This window comes from Paracoccidioides lutzii, assembly GCF_000150705.2.
Source record: "Paracoccidioides lutzii Pb01 unplaced genomic scaffold supercont2.19, whole genome shotgun sequence".
Lineage (NCBI taxonomy): Eukaryota > Fungi > Ascomycota > Eurotiomycetes > Onygenales > Ajellomycetaceae > Paracoccidioides > Paracoccidioides lutzii.
Genome location: NW_015440965.1, coordinates 553,075 through 571,355, shown reverse-complemented (window position 1 = coordinate 571,355; position 18,281 = coordinate 553,075). Strand labels below are relative to the sequence as shown.

At 44.1% G+C, this 18,281-nt stretch overlaps 6 protein-coding genes across 6 annotated transcripts; 5 read left to right on the top strand and 1 right to left on the bottom strand.

Moving 5' to 3' along the window:
* Positions 1 to 2,394: 2,394 nt before the first annotated feature.
* PAAG_06713 (hypothetical protein) lies at positions 2,395 to 6,227 on the top strand (the record flags this gene model as incomplete). The annotated part of the gene is made up of 2 exons (XM_015845978.1): positions 2,395 to 2,769; positions 2,865 to 6,227. 2 exons carry the CDS (start codon positions 2,395 to 2,397, stop codon positions 6,225 to 6,227), a joined length of 3,738 nt encoding a protein of 1,245 aa, XP_015700204.1.
* Positions 6,228 to 8,271: 2,044 nt separating this feature from the next.
* Positions 8,272 to 9,123, top strand: PAAG_06712 (hypothetical protein; the record flags this gene model as incomplete). Its single annotated transcript, XM_015845977.1, has 3 exons — positions 8,272 to 8,479; positions 8,522 to 8,732; positions 8,772 to 9,123. 3 exons carry the CDS (start codon positions 8,272 to 8,274, stop codon positions 9,121 to 9,123), a joined length of 771 nt encoding a protein of 256 aa, XP_015700203.1.
* A 205-nt stretch (positions 9,124 to 9,328) lies between these two features.
* PAAG_06711 (hypothetical protein) lies at positions 9,329 to 9,978 on the bottom strand (the record flags this gene model as incomplete). The annotated part of the gene is made up of 2 exons (XM_015845976.1): positions 9,329 to 9,416; positions 9,710 to 9,978. 2 exons carry the CDS (start codon positions 9,976 to 9,978, stop codon positions 9,329 to 9,331), a joined length of 357 nt encoding a protein of 118 aa, XP_015700202.1.
* A 2,535-nt stretch (positions 9,979 to 12,513) lies between these two features.
* PAAG_12270 (hypothetical protein) lies at positions 12,514 to 12,711 on the top strand (the record flags this gene model as incomplete). The annotated part of the gene is made up of 1 exon (XM_015847782.1): positions 12,514 to 12,711. The coding sequence occupies one exon, from the start codon at positions 12,514 to 12,516 to the stop codon at positions 12,709 to 12,711; it is 198 nt and encodes a 65-aa protein (XP_015702632.1).
* A 6-nt stretch (positions 12,712 to 12,717) lies between these two features.
* On the top strand, positions 12,718 to 12,939 carry PAAG_12269 (hypothetical protein; the record flags this gene model as incomplete). Its single annotated transcript, XM_015847781.1, has 1 exon — positions 12,718 to 12,939. One exon carries the CDS (start codon positions 12,718 to 12,720, stop codon positions 12,937 to 12,939), a length of 222 nt encoding a protein of 73 aa, XP_015702631.1.
* A 2,411-nt stretch (positions 12,940 to 15,350) lies between these two features.
* On the top strand, positions 15,351 to 17,541 carry PAAG_06709 (protein krueppel; the record flags this gene model as incomplete). The annotated part of the gene is made up of 3 exons (XM_015845975.1): positions 15,351 to 15,958; positions 16,005 to 16,128; positions 16,282 to 17,541. 3 exons carry the CDS (start codon positions 15,351 to 15,353, stop codon positions 17,539 to 17,541), a joined length of 1,992 nt encoding a protein of 663 aa, XP_015700201.1.
* Positions 17,542 to 18,281: the final 740 nt, after the last annotated feature.

The window sequence follows — 18,281 nt, the reverse complement described above, 5'->3', positions numbered from 1 at the left end:
AGTGAAGCAATTTGTAATGTAGAGGATTAAGCTCTAAGAACTAGAGGCTAGTCCTCCTATATAACAAAGACAAATTGCTTAGGAAAGGGAAGAAAAGAATGAGATGAGAACATGAGCTTAAGCAAGCTCACATAGCATGATCACATGCGCACATGCAAATGATGGCTAGGCTGAGTCAGCCAGCCAGAGCGAATCTAGGGGTTCAGCCCCTTATACATGCCTGTTTCTAGATTGGGAGGTGATGTTAAACTCAGTGCCAGGGCTAGGTTTATCTCCATCATGTGACCACACCCCACATGTAACCTAGTGGATCAGCTGTGATCCAGTCATGTGATCATGTGAGCTGTTTATAATCTGAGCAGACCCTAACACCTCTTTTTCCTCATCAACCTTAGAATTTCATTACATAGCAGTTAGCAATGCAGAGAATTTCCTTCTTATGCAGCTTGTATTCACTTTCTAACAATATATGATCTAAATCATTCTCATCTTCATTAATCTGCAGTAAGATAGATGATGAGATTTACTATTTAAAAGTATCAAGAACTCAGTCAGAATTTTATAAATATATATTACATTAAGCTTATTCTGCAGCTATTGTATCAGATTTAAAGATTTACTTTCATATAGCTGAAAGATCATGTAGAAACTGCTATTTTTCATACTTAATAAAATTATGATATATAGTATAGTTGACTGTTTTTGAATAATAATACTTATATTTTTGAAATAATAGACTATTCAGAGATTGTAGTAAATAAGTAACATGTAATGAAAATTCATATAGAATTATCTTATGAAAATTTTATGTATTGTATGAACGTCTCAGTGATATGAGATTTATGATTATTTATTAAAAGTAATTAATGACTTCTATTCTATTTCTTCTCTGTAGTAATATTAAAATATTTAAGTTATTCAAATTTAATCTCATTATTTATAAATTTAATATCTGATATAATAATTCTATAATTGCTGAGTAAATCTGTTTGTGTATATCAATTCTTCAAGTGTGTTTTGAAGATCAAGATTATCAATGATGAAATAATATGATTATTCATAAATACATATTCAATAACTATAATCAAATCTCTTAAAAAAAATGAAAAAATAATGAAATTAACTTCTTTAAAAGCAGTTATAACTCATTCTCTGCATTTTTATTCTTCTTGAAATTCAATCTTATTGAAGTTATATGTATTATAGATATGAAATTAATACTACTTGAATAGAATCTGAAGATATTCAAATTATATATTAATATATTCAATATCTTTAACTATCATTCTCTTTGAATTCATTAATTTCTGTTTCACTTTTTTATACTTAAATAGGTATTCAATGAATCTATAAGTTCACATCTTGCTGACTTTTGAAGAGAAGGTAGTAGAATTTATATGCTGATATCTAAGTATTGAATTTGTGAAATCTTTAATGTATTCAGCTGTGAGAGAATAATTCTTTTTATCAAGCAGCTTGACTCAATCATTTAATTATATTCTTCTGACTTTTATTTAATCTTTTGTTAACTGGAATCTTTGCAGTATTTGAATTCTTTTCATTGATATGTGCTCAGAGATATTGATAAAGAACTTTAAATTCTCATGACAGAGACAGTATTTTAGAATTTAGATTTTTTCAGTGATAAGTGACAGCTTTTTGAATACAGTCTTCAATATTTTTATCCTTATTTGACATTGTGGTGAGTTATTAATTGATGAAGATGATGAAGATGATGAAATTGCAAGATTTTTATCATTTTGGTGTTTTTATCATTTTGGTGTGGCACACCCACATGAGGTGTGGGTTGCGCAACGGCACGATTAACTAACTGCTAAGTAACTAACTAACACCTGAACTAATTGGCGCGCTCTGTTTCTGGCGACAAAGCCCTCCCCCTTTCCGCCCTGCAGCCCGAGTCCGAACTCCGCTAACTAGTCTAAGAACAATTAACAATACCTAAATAGGCAATATTTCATCTCATATTAAAACAGTTCATACGGAATACTCCTGTGGTCTGTTGCTTTCCGCTCAGTTAACCTGTTGCTCACTTAATTCCCCTAGTTATGTTAGGTGGGTAGTTAACTTCTGGAGGGGGGTTGAGTTTGGCTGGATGTGTTCTGACTTCATCCTCAATCTCTCACCGTCACAGAAAGTCTCCAATAGGCTCCTGTGCCACTGCGTTTCTGGATGCCCATTCCGTGCCTGAAGGAATCGGAAGTCGCAAACAAGAATAGAATCTTGGTTACCACGGGTTCGTTCCATGGTACTGCTCTGCGGTTACAGCCGTCAGTGATCCTTGGATCCTCTCAACTAATTTCAGTAGGCTCCTCCGAGGTTTGTTTGCCGCGCTGGTAGTCTGTCTGCCTGAGCTAAATCTCCCCGTCTCCAGAAATGTATGGCTCTAAGCCGCCCCATATTCCGCCCTTCTATTCTCCCATCTCTTTGGTCTCACCGCAACCCGAGTGGCAGCAGCCTCCACCCCAGCAGGCGCATGGTCCACAATGGCCTTCGGACCATGTTCCTCCTCTTCCCCCTCTCCCTCCCCCGCCGTTTCCGGCAGTGTCGCAACCAGGCGCATCTTCGTATCATCCGGGAACATATGGCCCCATGCCAGGAGCCTCGCCATCGCTTGATCAAGGTGCCCACACAGGATTCCCTCCAATGGGAGATATATCAGCCTGGGGTGTACGCTTTAACCAACGCCAGAGCTGCCAGCACCCTCAGTCAAACCTTCATGGAGGGCAATGCGCCGCTCCTCCACTGCCGGTACGTCTAGTTAGCCAATTTAAAAGAAAGAGGAAGAATGGAAGATCGAAAGAAAAAGAAAAAAAAGACTTCAAATGCTGATCGGTAACTTTAAGCCTCGCCCATCAAGTGCGATTGATCAGCTGCAATCGCAATCCCCCGCGCACCCTGCTCCATGGCTCTCCCCCACAACTCCTCCACCCCAGCCAGGTCAACAGTTTTACTCGCAAAACCAAATAATGAGTATGACCGATGCTCACCCTTATTTCCCGCAGCAGCAGCAACAGCCGTGGCAAGTCTTTCAGGATCCCAACTTCCCAAGCAACCCACAAAATCCCCCTCCCCCGCCCCCTATACCTGCAGCATACCAAATAGAACAACAGCAAAATCCTCAAGGCTGGGTGTCCCAACCAACTTACTCCGATCAACCGTCCACACACCATTATGACCCTCCGCAACAGCAACTCCAGAATCCGACAGTGACGGGCCCTCCTGTGTTGGCTCAATATGGTATTACAGGGGACGGAATGCACGGCCGGCCTCAGAGTCCTCCACCAGCAAATTCACCTCCTACTTCATTTTCAGTTATCCCCCAATCGCCCCCTGTTGCACCAACGGCCTCAGCACTAGGAATTGGTGGCCCATCTGATTGGGAACACTTTTCCGGCCCACAAGAAGAGATTGACGACACCGAAGTCTTTAATTTCAAGACTGAAACGCCTCCCAAAAGTGCCAATACTTTTGAGCTTCCTTCAGATAGCCCCCCGCGGACCCATAGTGAACAGAGTAAGCCAACTCACAACGAACTCACAGTTAGCCCACAAAGCTACGCCGTAATAGAGCCCATCCGAAGCCCATCTCCCAGTCCAACAATTAGTCCCAATAATTCGGTGAGGGGAGAGCCCAATAATAAATCTGTTCTATCCGATCGAGCTGATAGTATTGCCTCTTCTACAATTTCGGCTGATGGCTTTACGATCATTGATGGGGTTATCCAAGCATGGTCTAACACAGTGCCGTCCGAAATACCATCGCTTAATGCTACGCAAGCCAAAGAGAGCCCGCTGAATTTATCGTCACCTATCCCGAAACCCCCTCCCATCCCCTCCCTCCCCGCTCCCCGAATTCAGACTCCAGAGAATGAGGGCACTCATTCCACCACCCCAAAACCAGAGCAGTTAACGTCTAAAGCTGAAATAAAGGTTGTTGATCCAAATTCGGATCTTGACCCTTGGTATAAATCTTCTTTAGGCCGATATGTTACCATGCTCCGAAAGGAAATGGCCGCGGAATCGGACGAAGAAAGGTTCAAAATTTTTACCTATTTTCTCAACAAGGAAACTAAATTGCGTGAGATTCTTTACGGTGTAGAAGATACGACAAGCACGATTACTGTCAAGCCCATGACGAGCCTCTCGATCAGAAGGCAATCGTTAGCCATGTCTGGGCTAAACACTACTAGGCTAAACGTCCCACCGGAGGAAAGAGATGACGTTCTGGCCTACAGTCCAGGAGGGAGGCCCATTCTTGCCTCCGCTCTGTCTACGCACAACCAGCGGGAGAGGGTCTCTACTGGAGACGGCCTCCATAGATCAGCATCTCACCCAACTCCACCCTTACAAACTCGCATTCGGCAAAGTAGCCTGGGCTCACAAGAAAATTTCAGCTCTGTTTCTTCCCGGAACCACATGTCAGGTCTTCCGCGATCAGTATCTGTTCCTCCTGGAGCAGGCCAAGCAGCTGCTCAGAATCAAAATGTGACCCCACTTGTAATCCAACCTACAACGCCGGTCTACACCCCTTTCCGATACAAAGAAGGGCCGCAAAGGGGTTCAGGGCCGTTGTCGTTTGACCGACCTGCATACCAGGCTTATTCTGCTTTGCGGCAGGCATCTGTTGCTGTTGGCCGAACACTTGCTCATGCGGCTGCTGCCTCTTCTCTCGGGGCAGATTCCGGGAAATCGCCATCGGTGGGAAAGGCTGAGCATGGGGAGACATTCATTGGACTGATTAGAGAGAAAAGTGTAGCATATCGTGGCCAACATAGGGTTACCGACTCTCTTACAAAAGCCTCTTTGTCAGATACTTCATTGGGGGACAACAAGAGCACAATATTTGATTCTCTACAAGCCTTAGTTCCTCGATCATTTCCTAATCCAGCCGAAAATCCACATGTCATTGAACTCCGCAAAGAATTAGAATCTGTTCAGGACGATTTCGCTTTCATCCAAGAGTCTATAGATGAATGGGATGAGCAGGCACGCATTAAACGCCCTGAACTTGATAATCAGCGTCTAGCTAGACAAGAGGAATCAGAGCACCATATCGATAGTCTATTCAATGACAAGGAAATCGGATATTCTGACATTAACGTGTTGGAAGATGAGTTTAGGCAAACAGAAGCGCAACGACAGCTCACTGAGGAAAGAAAGGAGTTCGAAACTTTTGTCAATGGTATTTTCAATCCCATAGACCGCCAGTTGAAAGACGATATTTGCAAGCTCCAAGCTCAATATGATCGTGCTATTAACCTGCTGAATGCGAAAACTCCAGCGACTGACCTCTTACCTGTTTCGCCTAAAGTAACGAAATATGAGCTTTCACACATCATGAGGATTGCTGTGGAGTTATTCCAAAAATTGGAGGTTCGATACGATAAACAAGCGGTAGCGTCTTTGGAACGAGAGCGACGCCGGAAGAAAGCCGAACGCAGATATTATGTTTTCCTTGGAGAGACGTCATTGCTCAAACAGCTCGATAAAGATTTTGATACGATGGAGAAAACAAGTATTCTCAACGCCGCCAGAGAAAAAGACAATCGTGCAAATACACTAATGGACTCGTTCGACGATGCCAGCATGCGTGGGCTTGGAGAAAACCAAAGCCTTGTGGACGATATTGCTGGAAATGTGAAAAGGCTTGACGCACGATACCTCAATAACCTTGGGAACATACCCCCAGAAACAAGACAGACAATGAACTTGGCCTTGGACTTTGTCAAATATCTCAGCACAGACTCTCAATCTATCCTTCAGAGTTTTGGTATAGCCGACCTGGCTCTTAACAACGCAGACTATGACGTTTCCGTCTCGGAAGCCCGCGTCGCTAATGCAGAGCCAGATATCTTCCATGGCCTCGAAGAGGAGAAAAAGAAAGAAGACGTTAAAATCCACGACGACCTTCACACGCGACTTGACAGCGTGAAAATGGGCCACGAAGCGATAATGGCTAACATCCGTGGGGCCCTGAGTTGCATGAGGAGAGTAGGATTTGGACAGCCTTCGTCAAATTCGAATGGGGATGTTTGGGCGGAGCCACAGCCCCCACCTGCAGTGCCTATTTTTGAAGTACCCCCACCAGTCCCGTTGAAAACACCGGCAGTTGTTAACCCTCTGGTAGTTGAAGATGAGCAGCAGCAACGGTACCGGAAAGCTCTGGAGGATGCCAAAATAAGAAATGCCGCGAAAGGATTCGCGTGAAGATTTATTTGGAGCTCTTCATTGTTTCCATTTGACCACATTCCGGCTGGCGGTTATCTTCATAGCTAACAATACACCCCTCTTTCTGTCCCGAAACATGAATTGGAGGTTTTCATCCATCCACTCCATTACCGTCCGATCTTCTTTTACGTTTTCTGTTCTCTTTGTTGCTTTCATTCTCGCCGGGATGTAAATAACTAAGCAGGACCTGTCTTTATATCTCAACGGCTTCTTTCTGAACGGTATATTTTGTGTGTGTGTGTGTGTGGGGGGGGGGGGGGGGGGGGCATCTAGGCTTCTGATTTGTACGACTTCTTTTTTGTGTTCTTTTTGCCTGATACTATTATTTAGGCCCTTTGCATTTGTTTCACCCCTTTAACTGTTATTGAGCATTTGTTTTACTTTTGTATCGAGGCCAGTGTTGTTGTTGGGACATCGATGTCTTGGATAGATACCACTTTGTTTTCAAGTAACTTACTTGGCCAATAATCAGGGGTTTGCCCAGTTGTTTTATGTCTACATGATGAATTCTTTGGCTTGTAGTCAATCAATCACTGGTCAACCTTCATTGTGGCGAGATCATGTTTTCGAACATTCTGACTGAATGGTAATTTCAGTGAACTGAAAGGGCAGAAATTGATAGCAGGCCAAAAAGTGAGGGATTATATGTGCTTCGGAGTAAGAAATGTAATTTGATGGCATTGGTGACTCTAGCGATTTTGGTTACCCCCTGCAGACAAACTACAAGGTGACACGGTGATGAACCCACACCCATAGCTTGCGGCGCCTAATCGAACCCCTAAACACCATCAAGTTTTACGTTAGGGGCTTCCTACGGCTCTAAAATAAATCTATTCTGTGCCTTTGAGATGCTTGATGTCTTGTACATAGCCCATACGGAGTACAAGTTGTCGAGAGCCAAATCAGCGCCCTCCAACTCACACGTTTCTTCGCGTTAGACAGCACTAAATAGTAAGTACAATACGCGCAAAGAAGGAAGTTCGTTTGGGAAGACAAGCTAATTTTGAACACAGAGAGAATAAGAGAGATGTCTCTGTTGTCGGCGCATATATGATTTATATTTATATATGCCATTGGGGTCGAGTGTGTTGAATGTAGCCGCTTTGGTTGTAAATTTAGGTTGCTCAGTCGACCGTCAGACCATACTTGCTATCGAGAGGCCACTGTTGAAACTCGATTCTTTCCAACATACGACAAAAGGTCTGAAGCACCTTAAAGTTCAAGTCTTCCAGTCAGACGTGAATCACCTTCATGTGAGAATGGCACCTCGGCCCGTTAACAAGATATCCACCAAAAATCGCGTCAAAACTCTCACTCCCCCCCTTTTTTTTACCTTAATTTTTCGCGAATTTCGGAACTAGTTGCTCTAAAACATGCCACCAAATTGAGTTTTGTAAGTAAAAATTAGCAGTAGAAAGACATACAAGAACGTAGGGGTGAGAAAAGGGGCAACTCTTAAGTATAAATAGCCGCAAACACTCACAGAGAGTGTTTTAGAGAAAATTCCCAAAGGCTCTGATAACTCAGGGGGTTGTGCGCACTTTGCTTGAAGAGGGTCCCCATGTTCCCCAAGCACTTGGCGGCGCCAGCAAGTTTCTTTAACTTATCCAGACATTATCGGGTACACTAGGTGCGTCAGGCACTAAACAGATTTCTTCTGCCTGCTAAATACACACCTCTATCAAGGAATATCGCTCCAGTTACGGATCGCTTTCCCGCTATGGGAGTTTTTCCACGAAATCGCGGTTCTTTTTAGCGCCGATTCTCTCCCCCCGCCGGGCTAGTCAACTACTGATCTTAGCGTCATTTTTCTGTCGATTGGTTGAATACTTCCACCTCAGGTTATCAATTGATTGGACAAATCCGGGCGCCTAAAATTGCCCGATGGCCAGGAGATAGATGACTGCTGAGTTGCCTCTTGCTTATCTTTATGTGTGCGGTCTGCATTCTCCAGAAGCCGACCTTTTTTCTGTCTTTGCGTTCCGCACCTCATTATTCGCAACGATTTAACGGATCTCAGAAAATGACGTTCTACCAACTATTATCTCCCCTCACTTTTCCAAGCTCTGGATTTGACTTGACTGATGTCTCTGAAAAGATTGAGGAAGAATCCCCTCCGACGTATAAAGCAGAGAAGTATTACCCGGCTCGAATAGGCGAAATTTTCAACGACAGGTATCAAATCGTTGGGAGACTAGGATACGGAGTGACATCGACTTTATGGCTCTGTCGTTGATCTACAGTGCGTACATTTATTTATCATTTTGCTACAGTCCGGAATAAGTCAAATATGCTAAGTTCACTTTCACGTGAGCCCCGACATGTCGCACTAAAGCTTTGTGTTTCTTACTCAAACCCGAACCATGAGATTAGAATCTACAGTCATCCCAATTCCGTTCAATCTCAATCTGACCATCCCGGCAAAAATCTCTTTCGAAAACTATACGACTCATTCGAAGTGATTGGCCCAGATGGCACTCACGTGTGCCTTGTTCATTAACCGTTGGGTTTGGGTTGGAACAGATGCTCGACCTTCGGCCTACCGGGACTCTCGCTATACTCCCTCGAACGGCTTGCAGAAGATTTCGAGGTAGAAAACAAAAAGGGATATCTGGAGTTTCTTCAAGGGATTCTACGCTGGTTGCCTGAGGAAAGGCCGACTGCGGAAGAGCTCCTATTTGACCCCTGGTTGATGGAGGGGCTTAGAATAAGGGGAAACTACCTAGCGCAAGAAATTCTCTTTCCGAGCAGAAGTCGGGATCTCGCCCTCGAAAATGACAAAACCCGATTCCTCAGCCGCTCAATCTACGATCAGGCTAATGACGACGATGCCGTAGCGGGAGTTTTAGTAATCGGTCCTGGCATTATCCCGTAACAAAGCCGTGAGTAGTAACTGTAAAGCGCAGCTGAATCAATCAGAAGCTGGTTTTGAAGGATCTATGCACATTAAATTTACGACACTTTTTCCCATTGTAAGTCCAAACCTCAATTGTTTCTTCATCTTATCTTCGTTCATCGTCATAGCCAATTCGTTATTAACGTCATACCTAAGTTGTGCGTTAGTGAACGGTACGGCCCGGTTACCGGTCGGGCAAAAACGTGCCACTGCTGACGAGGTTGCTGGACGTCCATTTGGCTCGTGCAATGATGCGATAGCTCTGATTGAAACTAATTAGGTGTGTTATAGTGAATAGTTGGCCATAAGCTTTAAAACTGTGGGTGTTCTTTCCAAGGTCGAATCTAGCATTAATCAGTTGAACTGATGGCATGATCCAATATATATATATATATAATCAGGCCCGAGGCAGAGTGGCTGAGGAATGCTGATAAAAAGGCCAGTGACTACATCGTACAGTCAATAGCACAATGACCAAAGTAAAGGGTACTATGACCACATGAGCAGTAGGTGGAAGCAGATAAGCCAGTAGGCCTGACTGGTCCATGGATCGCGGTCCACGGACCTGGTAAGCCCGAAGATGGCAAACTTTTTTGTGACCATGCTGGCCTGTGGACGGCAGCGGCCATTGAACGGATTTGTGTGGTCCTGTGGTGACCAAGGATCCGTGATCAAAGGACCCCAGGATTTCCCGCCAATTTGGTCAATGCATGAAGCTTGGTCATTTCCCTTGGTTTTATTCGCTGCCGGCATTCGGAAGGCGCAGACAGCTTGATAGTAATCTGATAAACGTGTCAACCCGACTGACTCCCTTGCTCGCGAGCCAAAAATCATGGCCCTCACAACCACGGTTCGCTTCGTACTTCAGAAGTTAACGCCCCAGCAGTTGCAAAACATTGACGACCGACTGGAATGACGTTTGATGGTCGGTAGGTGTTAATTTCTGGATTGGTTCTCTAACGATGACGTCATTCAGGGGCATGCAGGAAGAGGACATGCAAGGGAGCTTAGCGCCTTGTCAAGGCCTCTCTAGGTGTCGAGCTATTTTGCTTCCAGCATTTTGGGGAGAAATGCACGGAGAACAAAAAATGACTATTAGAAAATTGCAGATTTACTTAAAATATAACTGATGCCCCGAGAGATTCGAATAATGGTAGGGCTAGTCATACTTCTGAAATGAAAGTGTATGGCCTGCAGACAGAAATAGAATTTTCTTCTAAAGACTCGGATTCAGAAATGCTGTATTCATATAAATCTTTTGTACTCTAACGCTTGATCAGTAGCATATTTTCTCGCCCGGTTATATAACATCCGTTCCAACCGCCTTTCGCAGCTATGCAGATGATGAGAATCTATATACGTGTATACATGAAATGTCATATAACCAGGATCCTCTAATTACTCCCCTGTGAGTATTAGACACCTTGTGGGCGCTTCTCCCTTGTAGACCCTTGGGGTGCATCAGCAGTTCAAAACCTCAAGTTCCTAAGTTGAAACCTGTACACTCAGGAATTAGACGAGAACACTAGACAAGCAAATCTCCAATTGGGTTTAGATTGTCCGCATGGGTGCGGATCTGTTGAAGGCTGTCAGGAGCAGAGTTTCGGAGACAAGCAAAAGAAAGACGTGAACCTCCTTACCCTGACTTCCTTCTGACCCTGGTAACTTCACTAGACCGTACAGGTGTTGGTCAGAGAAAACCACCAGGTCAGATTGTGGGCACAAGACTTTCAGTTCAGACTCATCCAGTGCAATATTGCTATCAAAAGAGGGGAGGTGATTTTCTGAGATATATCCAGAAGGGAAGAGAAGCTCAGGGAAGTGTGTGAGTAAACAGTGGTTTAGGGATGAATTGTGCTGAGGGCAGAGAAGCTGCTCAGAGATGAAGTTCATATCTACAAGCCATGCTTGTAGGAGGGGAAATTGTAGCTGATGAGAATTAAATTCAAATGTGCTTATTGTTCATCCTCTCACGTCCAAATCAACCAGGAAAGTAGGGTCTCTTATATACTCAATGTACATTATTCTCCTCATCATCTAGGGCCAAGAATCCAGTTCCAGCTATCCCTGATACAGCAAATAGCATTACACTGTGCTCAAATGGCAAGGATGAATCAGTGATGTTGAAGCCAAGGAGTTCTCTGTTATCTTCTTCTGTCTGGTCAAGCAAGCAATTTCCATGTGCAGCTCATGCGGAACAACTCTTGCTCTTAAAAAAAAAAAAAAAAAAAAAAAAAAAAAAAAAAGAAGGGGAATTGACTCATCAACAATTCACTGATGTGATTCTGCTGCACTATACTTACTTGTCACAGCCACATCAGCTGGACAGTGATGCTCACCATGAATTGAGTTAACACTGTAATACAGCCATCACCCCCACGTAAAAGGCAGACCACAGAAAGTATGAGATGGACAATTCACATGTATGATTCTGTTTCCATTTATGGAATCTTCCATGCAGCTGACAAGTATGAGTATTTTGAAAGTGCCTTCATAGAAAACTGCTACAGGAAGTGCAGGCTCAACAAGAGCTGGTTTTCATCTCTTGCATTCTTTCATGCACCATCCGTCCTTACAATGGCCTCCGCGGCTGAGCCGCGCAGGAATATCGAATGCTGATAATCAGACAGATAGTCACTCTTGCAGAAATTACCCCTCTCCTCCTGTGGATTTACCAGGTTTCTCCGGAGAGGCTGGAATGTGAAGGATTGCAGGATCCCCCATATGGGCCAAATGAGCGTCACACCATCACCGGGCCTGATACAATTGAAATGAGATGAAGGAGGCGCAGCTTCAGGACAATCTCCCACGCATTGAAAAGTCCCTGATCGCCCCTCTCTGATTCACTGAGTTGGTTTGATGATGGTGGGATGATGGAATTCAGAACGAAGGAGGTTACCACATGCAGGGAAACCGCTGAGGTGCATACACACCAAATGCCAAGATTGCAGACAGGACAGAGGTTCACAGCCTATATCTGTAGAGTGGGGCATTTTCACTATTGGCTATGAGTTCAGATGAGAAGGATTGAATGCATAGCAATCTCTCCCAAACTGACAATGAAGGCAGGGTGAGTATTCAACAAGTTCAGATAGAGAATCCAGTCTATCTGCAAGGTGTTCTCATCCAAAACCGCAGTTCAATCGAAGGGAGACAACACGCCGCGAAAGCAGGGTTGAGAGGGTGTTGTGCTCATATGAACAATTTCTGATATAGCTGCCCAGCTCACCTGGGCTGGTCCACCTGTGTGGTTGAAAGGCGAAAACAGAAATCAGCGCAGTGCGCAAGGTTGCAGAGGGAGGGAGAGTGTCTTGAGAGATTTCTCTTCTGCAGTGATTCTCAGGGGAACATGGACAAGTGGTGAAACAGATGGAAACCCAGTCTCACAGTGCCAGGCCAGATGCTCGCTCTGTTAGACCACCAGTTGAAAAGGGTCAGAAACAGCACAGCGCGGCACAGAAGAGCCTGCAGTTCCAGGCTCAGACCAGGAGCAACGCGATGGCAGCACCAGCATCGTCAGTAGGTGCTGGAGAGCCAATGAGCCGGGTGGAAAGGAGGAAGGATTGAGAGGTGATGCCATTGGGACAGGGGGAGGGTATGTCGGCGAACGCTGCTGGAGAGAAGGGGAGGGGAAGTAAGAAGGGAAATGGAAGAAAGTCAGACCAGGTTTACATAGGCGTCGACGGCTCTGACGATCGCGAACATCACGGCCACAACGCGGCGAGTAGAAGGAGGCCAAACCCACGAGGGGCAGCGCGAAGCAGCAGCGGCAATGCAAACCGAAATTATATTTAAATTTTATTTAAAAAATACGTATTTTAATCAGCTTGTAACATAATAAGTTTATTATTAAATAAAACTTTAATATTTTTTTAAAATTGATGAATAAATTAAAAATTAGAAATTAATATAATATGTAATTAATATAAAAAATTTTAAATTAAATAATTTTTATATAACTAATTAATAATTTATAAATTTAATATAAATTTAAAGTTTTTTAAAACTAACTTTTATATTATAAAAATGATATTTAAAGTTTAATAAATTTCTATTTTTTATTTACTATTTTATATAATTTTAAATTAAATATAATATTATATATATTTTTAATTTTTAAGTAAATTTTTTAATTATAAAAACTTATAAAAATATATAAACATAAAATTTAAATAATTTTAATATAAAATAAAAATATAATAAAAATATAATATTAACTAATATAAACTGCAAATAAAAGTATTTGATTTTATTAAAAAAAAAGAATTTTTAACTAAATAGTCATAATATATTAAAATTTAGTTAAGCTATTACTTATAGATTATACAGTGAACCAGATAGGTGAATTTATGAAATCCCTAGCAACGTTTGCATTTATTAATTTCATAGAGAAGATAAGACTGATAGGAATTAATTAAATTTTTGCGGAATTGAATATTTGCGGCATAGAATACGTATATAAAGAGAATATATAAAACGACAGATAAATAAATTGTGTGTTGTGTTTTGAATTTTACGGTTATGCTTTGTTATGCCTTCCCTTATTCCAGGAAATCAGCATCTGATTTTGTAGTTAATTTTTATTTGAAGGATTTGAGCTGATGAGCGCCGCAGCATTGGTTGGGGGTGCGGGTTACTCTATCACGTGATCTATATACATAAATATGTTCATAGTTTAGAATTCTACTGAGCTAGTTCAATACAAGAGAACGGATACATAACCTTGCCTCCCATGTACCGCTGAGCCTCAACGACCGTATTGCATACGGTATGATACTGTACACACACAGCTTTGTGTAATAGGACCATGCCCCGTTCGGCGCCTCTACCAACCCGGCAAGGTAATCATCCCAACAACTGCTAGCAACGGCGGCAACAGCAGCAGCAACTACAACTACAACAATAACAACAACTACTACCACTACCACTACTAACTACTACTTACAACAACAACAACCGACTGCTCCACCACCTACATCCAATCCCTAACCAGCAACCAGTCTTCTGTTACTCTCCTGAATCACCGTCTCTTGCCTTCTAAAAGCCTTCCATTCGGCTTCGAACCTCCAATTCCTGGTTTCCTCGTTTCCTCCCCTCATCCCCGCTCCCCACTGGCTGCTCACCCGTTGTTCCCAGCCTGGCGCTGCACAACAGTCAGCCGTTTTCTCGCTGCCATTCCAGACAACATCCCCCTGTGTCACTCTGTCACTGTGCCACTGTGCCACTGTGCCACCGTACCCTTTGTCCCTCTCCATCTGGAGATTTGGTTCTGTGTCTGCCTCCTGGAATCTAATTTAATTTTTCTCTTGCGCCGCATCCTTACTACAGCCCGTTCCTATCCCTACGAGTCCAATCGAATCCCCCTTCCCGTGGATGTAGCAGTGCCTCAGTTCCCGTGACCGCCACTCAGCCTCTCCGTATTCAATCCACTATACCCTCCCTGCTTTCCCCCGAGTAATCGCCAGACATCCGCCGCCTATACTCCTTGTAACCCATCCTTGTCTTCCGCTTTGGGTTTCTTGTTTTTCAATTTTCAATTTTTTTTTGTCGTTTTCATCTATGGACGTATCCCTAGCCCATTCCAGCCCCCATCAACCTCTATCTATCTTGACTAGTTAATCCTCTACAGCCCCAGTCCAGGGAAAAGATCGCAAATCCCTCAGCTTGCGCCACACTGGCTCCACGGGTTTCAGGCGCATCCCAGTTCGCCCCAGTCGAACCTCCAAGGTCTCCAAATCGGAGTCAAGTAAGTCCATGCTCCGGCTTTCCTTTTCTCGTTAATCTCCTTGTTTTTCGTATGCGGTTCTGTTTCTTTGATCTTGTCCCTGGGCTCGGATGTTTCAGCGTCGTTTCATCTCCTCCCTTATCTATCCGTGGCCTCGCCGTTTGCTAACGCGGTTCACCTCTTTTTTGTATTTTTCTCCATGTTTTGTATAGTCCCTGCATCCCCTGCTGTATCCAATTATCCACCCAATTCCCCAATGCTTCCCTTTAACGTTTAACCCCTTTGGTAGATTTGTAGCTTTAGCCATTTGAAGCACAGATAGATCGTCCTATTTTCACCCCTTTGCCAGTCTCTTCACCAACTTGTTAATTCGTCCCGAATCACGAATCCGCTCCCGTGCAACCTCGTCTTGTCTAATCCTATCGCTTAACCCTCCACGTTAACACTCACACAACCCACCCTAGTCTTCACCCCAACTAACATGACTTCTTCATTAGCCACTCGTGTTATCGCTCTTGAAAGCGTGAATTCTCATCAATACTCCTCTTTTCACAACCCTGGTCCTCGCAATCATTATTTCATGGCCGGGCCCGTTCAAACAGGTTCGGACCCAGTCACCTTTCACAATCCGCTTTCGCGAACACCGAACCCAGTGGTATCGTCTCCGTCTTCTATCGCAGCCACCTCAGGCCCCATATCCTCTTTCTTGAAATCTACGGAACCCAGGAGTGGATCTAGTCTCAGCTCAATCGCCACTGCAGGATTACGGACTTCTTCTTCGCCAAACATGGTGTCTAGTTCGCGGTTGTCACCGCAACCAGTGACAGCGAGCAACCCGCATCGTCGTCAGGATGGACCGCGGGAGCGCACCTCTAGCGAACAGAATCATAGCGATGGGAGCACACCGCTTCCAGATGGTGCAGACGAACGAAAAGACAAAAACCAGGGAGGTTCGAAAACCGCTGCCATAGCAATCTTAACCCCAACAGATCCGCTGGATGGTGCTCCAAAATCGATTCATATATCTGCAGAAGACTCAAGGACTGATATCCATGCGCGACGTGCAAGTTCTACTGGCCTGTCGGATGGGTTTGATACAGGAGATATGTCGGTGCCACAACTACCCTAATGACAGTAGAAACGTTGCCAGCCCTGGGCCTATTGAGGAAGCCAAATACCATGGAAAAATGAACGAAACGCGACGCAAAGAGGAAGACCTCGTGATGGAGGAAAGGAAACAAATCTTTTCTCTTTACCCGGTTCCGATGCCTGCGTCTAACATAAAACGATCCCTAGAAGAGGAATGAGTCTTCCCCCATTCAGGCTTCAAAGGAAGTCCCCGATCACCTTCCGTGAAGAAACACAGATGCCACCATTGCGCAACTGAATTTACTCGCCACCATAATTTAAAGAGCCACCTTCTCACCCATAGCCAAGAAAAGCCGTACGTTTGTCAGACATGTCAATCACGATTCCGGCGACTACACGACTTAAAGCGACACACGAAACTTCATACTGGCGAGCGGCCACATATATGTCCAAAGTGCGGTCGTCGATTTGCTCGAGGTGATGCGCTGGCGCGACATAACAAAGGTCAAGGAGGATGTGCGGGGAGGCGATCTAGCCTGGGAAGCTTTCTTGGTGATGATGAATACGGTGATGGAGGCACTCCGGGTGGAGAAGATGGAATGGAGGGTCTTATGTATACCGAGCCGGATCGAATGGATGAAGAGGAGGAGAAACGTGCAAATATGCCCAGCATTAAAAAGCACAACCCTCCAGATTTTCAACGGACGTCAAGTGCCGGGCATGTATCCTTTCAGTCCCACCAACCTAGTACCTACCCCCCTCTAGCAACCAGTCGACCCTCACAAGGTAGCCTCTTTCCACCAGTCACAAGCCATCCAGGCTCCAGTTCGTCCCCTTCCCCCATCTCGCAATCTGGGAACGTATCTTTACCTCCAGGAGGAGGTTGCAGTTCCTCTTCGGGCTTCAATACCCAACAGCATGGCAGCTCAAGTTCTGTCTTCGCGCAGAACAGTATGACTGAAAGTCTCAAACCTCTATCGCCGAACGTAATCCCAACTCGTCAACTGAGCCACGGATCGGATCCTAATGTTCAACCCTCACGAGCTTTATCCCCTAATTTGAAGCCTCAGAACCAACAACAACCACAGCAGCAGCAGCAGCAGCAGCAGCAACAACAACAACAACAACAACAACAACAACAACAATTCAGCCGAAATAGCGTCCCTGAAAACAACAGCGGGCCTTCCCAGATTCTCCCGGGTCCGCAGCTCCCTCCCCCGCATGGCCTAAACAGCTCAGATACCCGATTCCCACTCCCCAGTCCGAACTCCGGCCAAACACAGGGTCAACTTCACTCAATGTCTTCAGCCTCGCCCCACCTGCAGCCGCATCCCCACACCAACGCAAGTACAGATCCAAACTACAACAACAACCTTAATAATAATAGTAATAATATGTTCTCTCAACAAAGGCAGCCACCATCGTCATCACACCCTAATGCCCCGCCTCCTCCTGATAGAATATGGGCGTATATGCGAACACTCGAAGACCGTTTAAATGGTCTGGAAGAAGAAGTCGGCAGACTTCGGAACCAACTAGTTTCAACAAACAACAATGCTAGTGGGGCTGCCAATGGCTCATAGATATAGGTGCATCTATACATACATGTTGCTCCTGGCCTTCTCCGATTCCTGGGAGGGTGGAGATCAAAGCCGTCAGATGGTTGAATTGATCAGCAATAATTATACATTGGGGAACTTTTATTTGGAATACGTATGGATTGGACAATTCCATTGCATTGATGAGTGATATTTAACTCACTCTTTTTAATTGCGGCTTGAGGTTTGAGAAAGTAGCAGTGGTGAAAATAAGAAGGGATAGAATGTCATTATGGCAGTATTGTATTAGTGAAACTATTTTCGTCTATTATTTATTCCCCATCATATATTCTCACTTCTCTTCTCTTTTCTCTTTTGTAGAGTTTTTCTTCCTCCTTTTGGATTTATCTATTCTTCTTTTTGAATCTTTCTAGCTTTCATTTTCCCAACCCCTTGCCAATATTCTCTCTTCTGCATATATTTCCTTTGCATGACTACTATTCTTCTCTGATTGAGTTGGTGGATTGGGCACCATGTCATATACCTATATATATCTCATACTTCATACTTATTTTTCACTCTGTTCCCATTTATTTGGGTCTCCTTGCTTATGCATGCCGCCAATTGTACCCCCATCCCTCTTATACTTATTTTCCAACCTCTTCTTCCTTTTCTTCCTTTTCTTCCTTCTCTTTAGAGTTTTTTTTCTTCCTCTTTGCTAGTTGATTCTCTCACTTAACTCCTGGGATGGTCTATTTACTCTTTTGTATATTGTGTATTGCTTC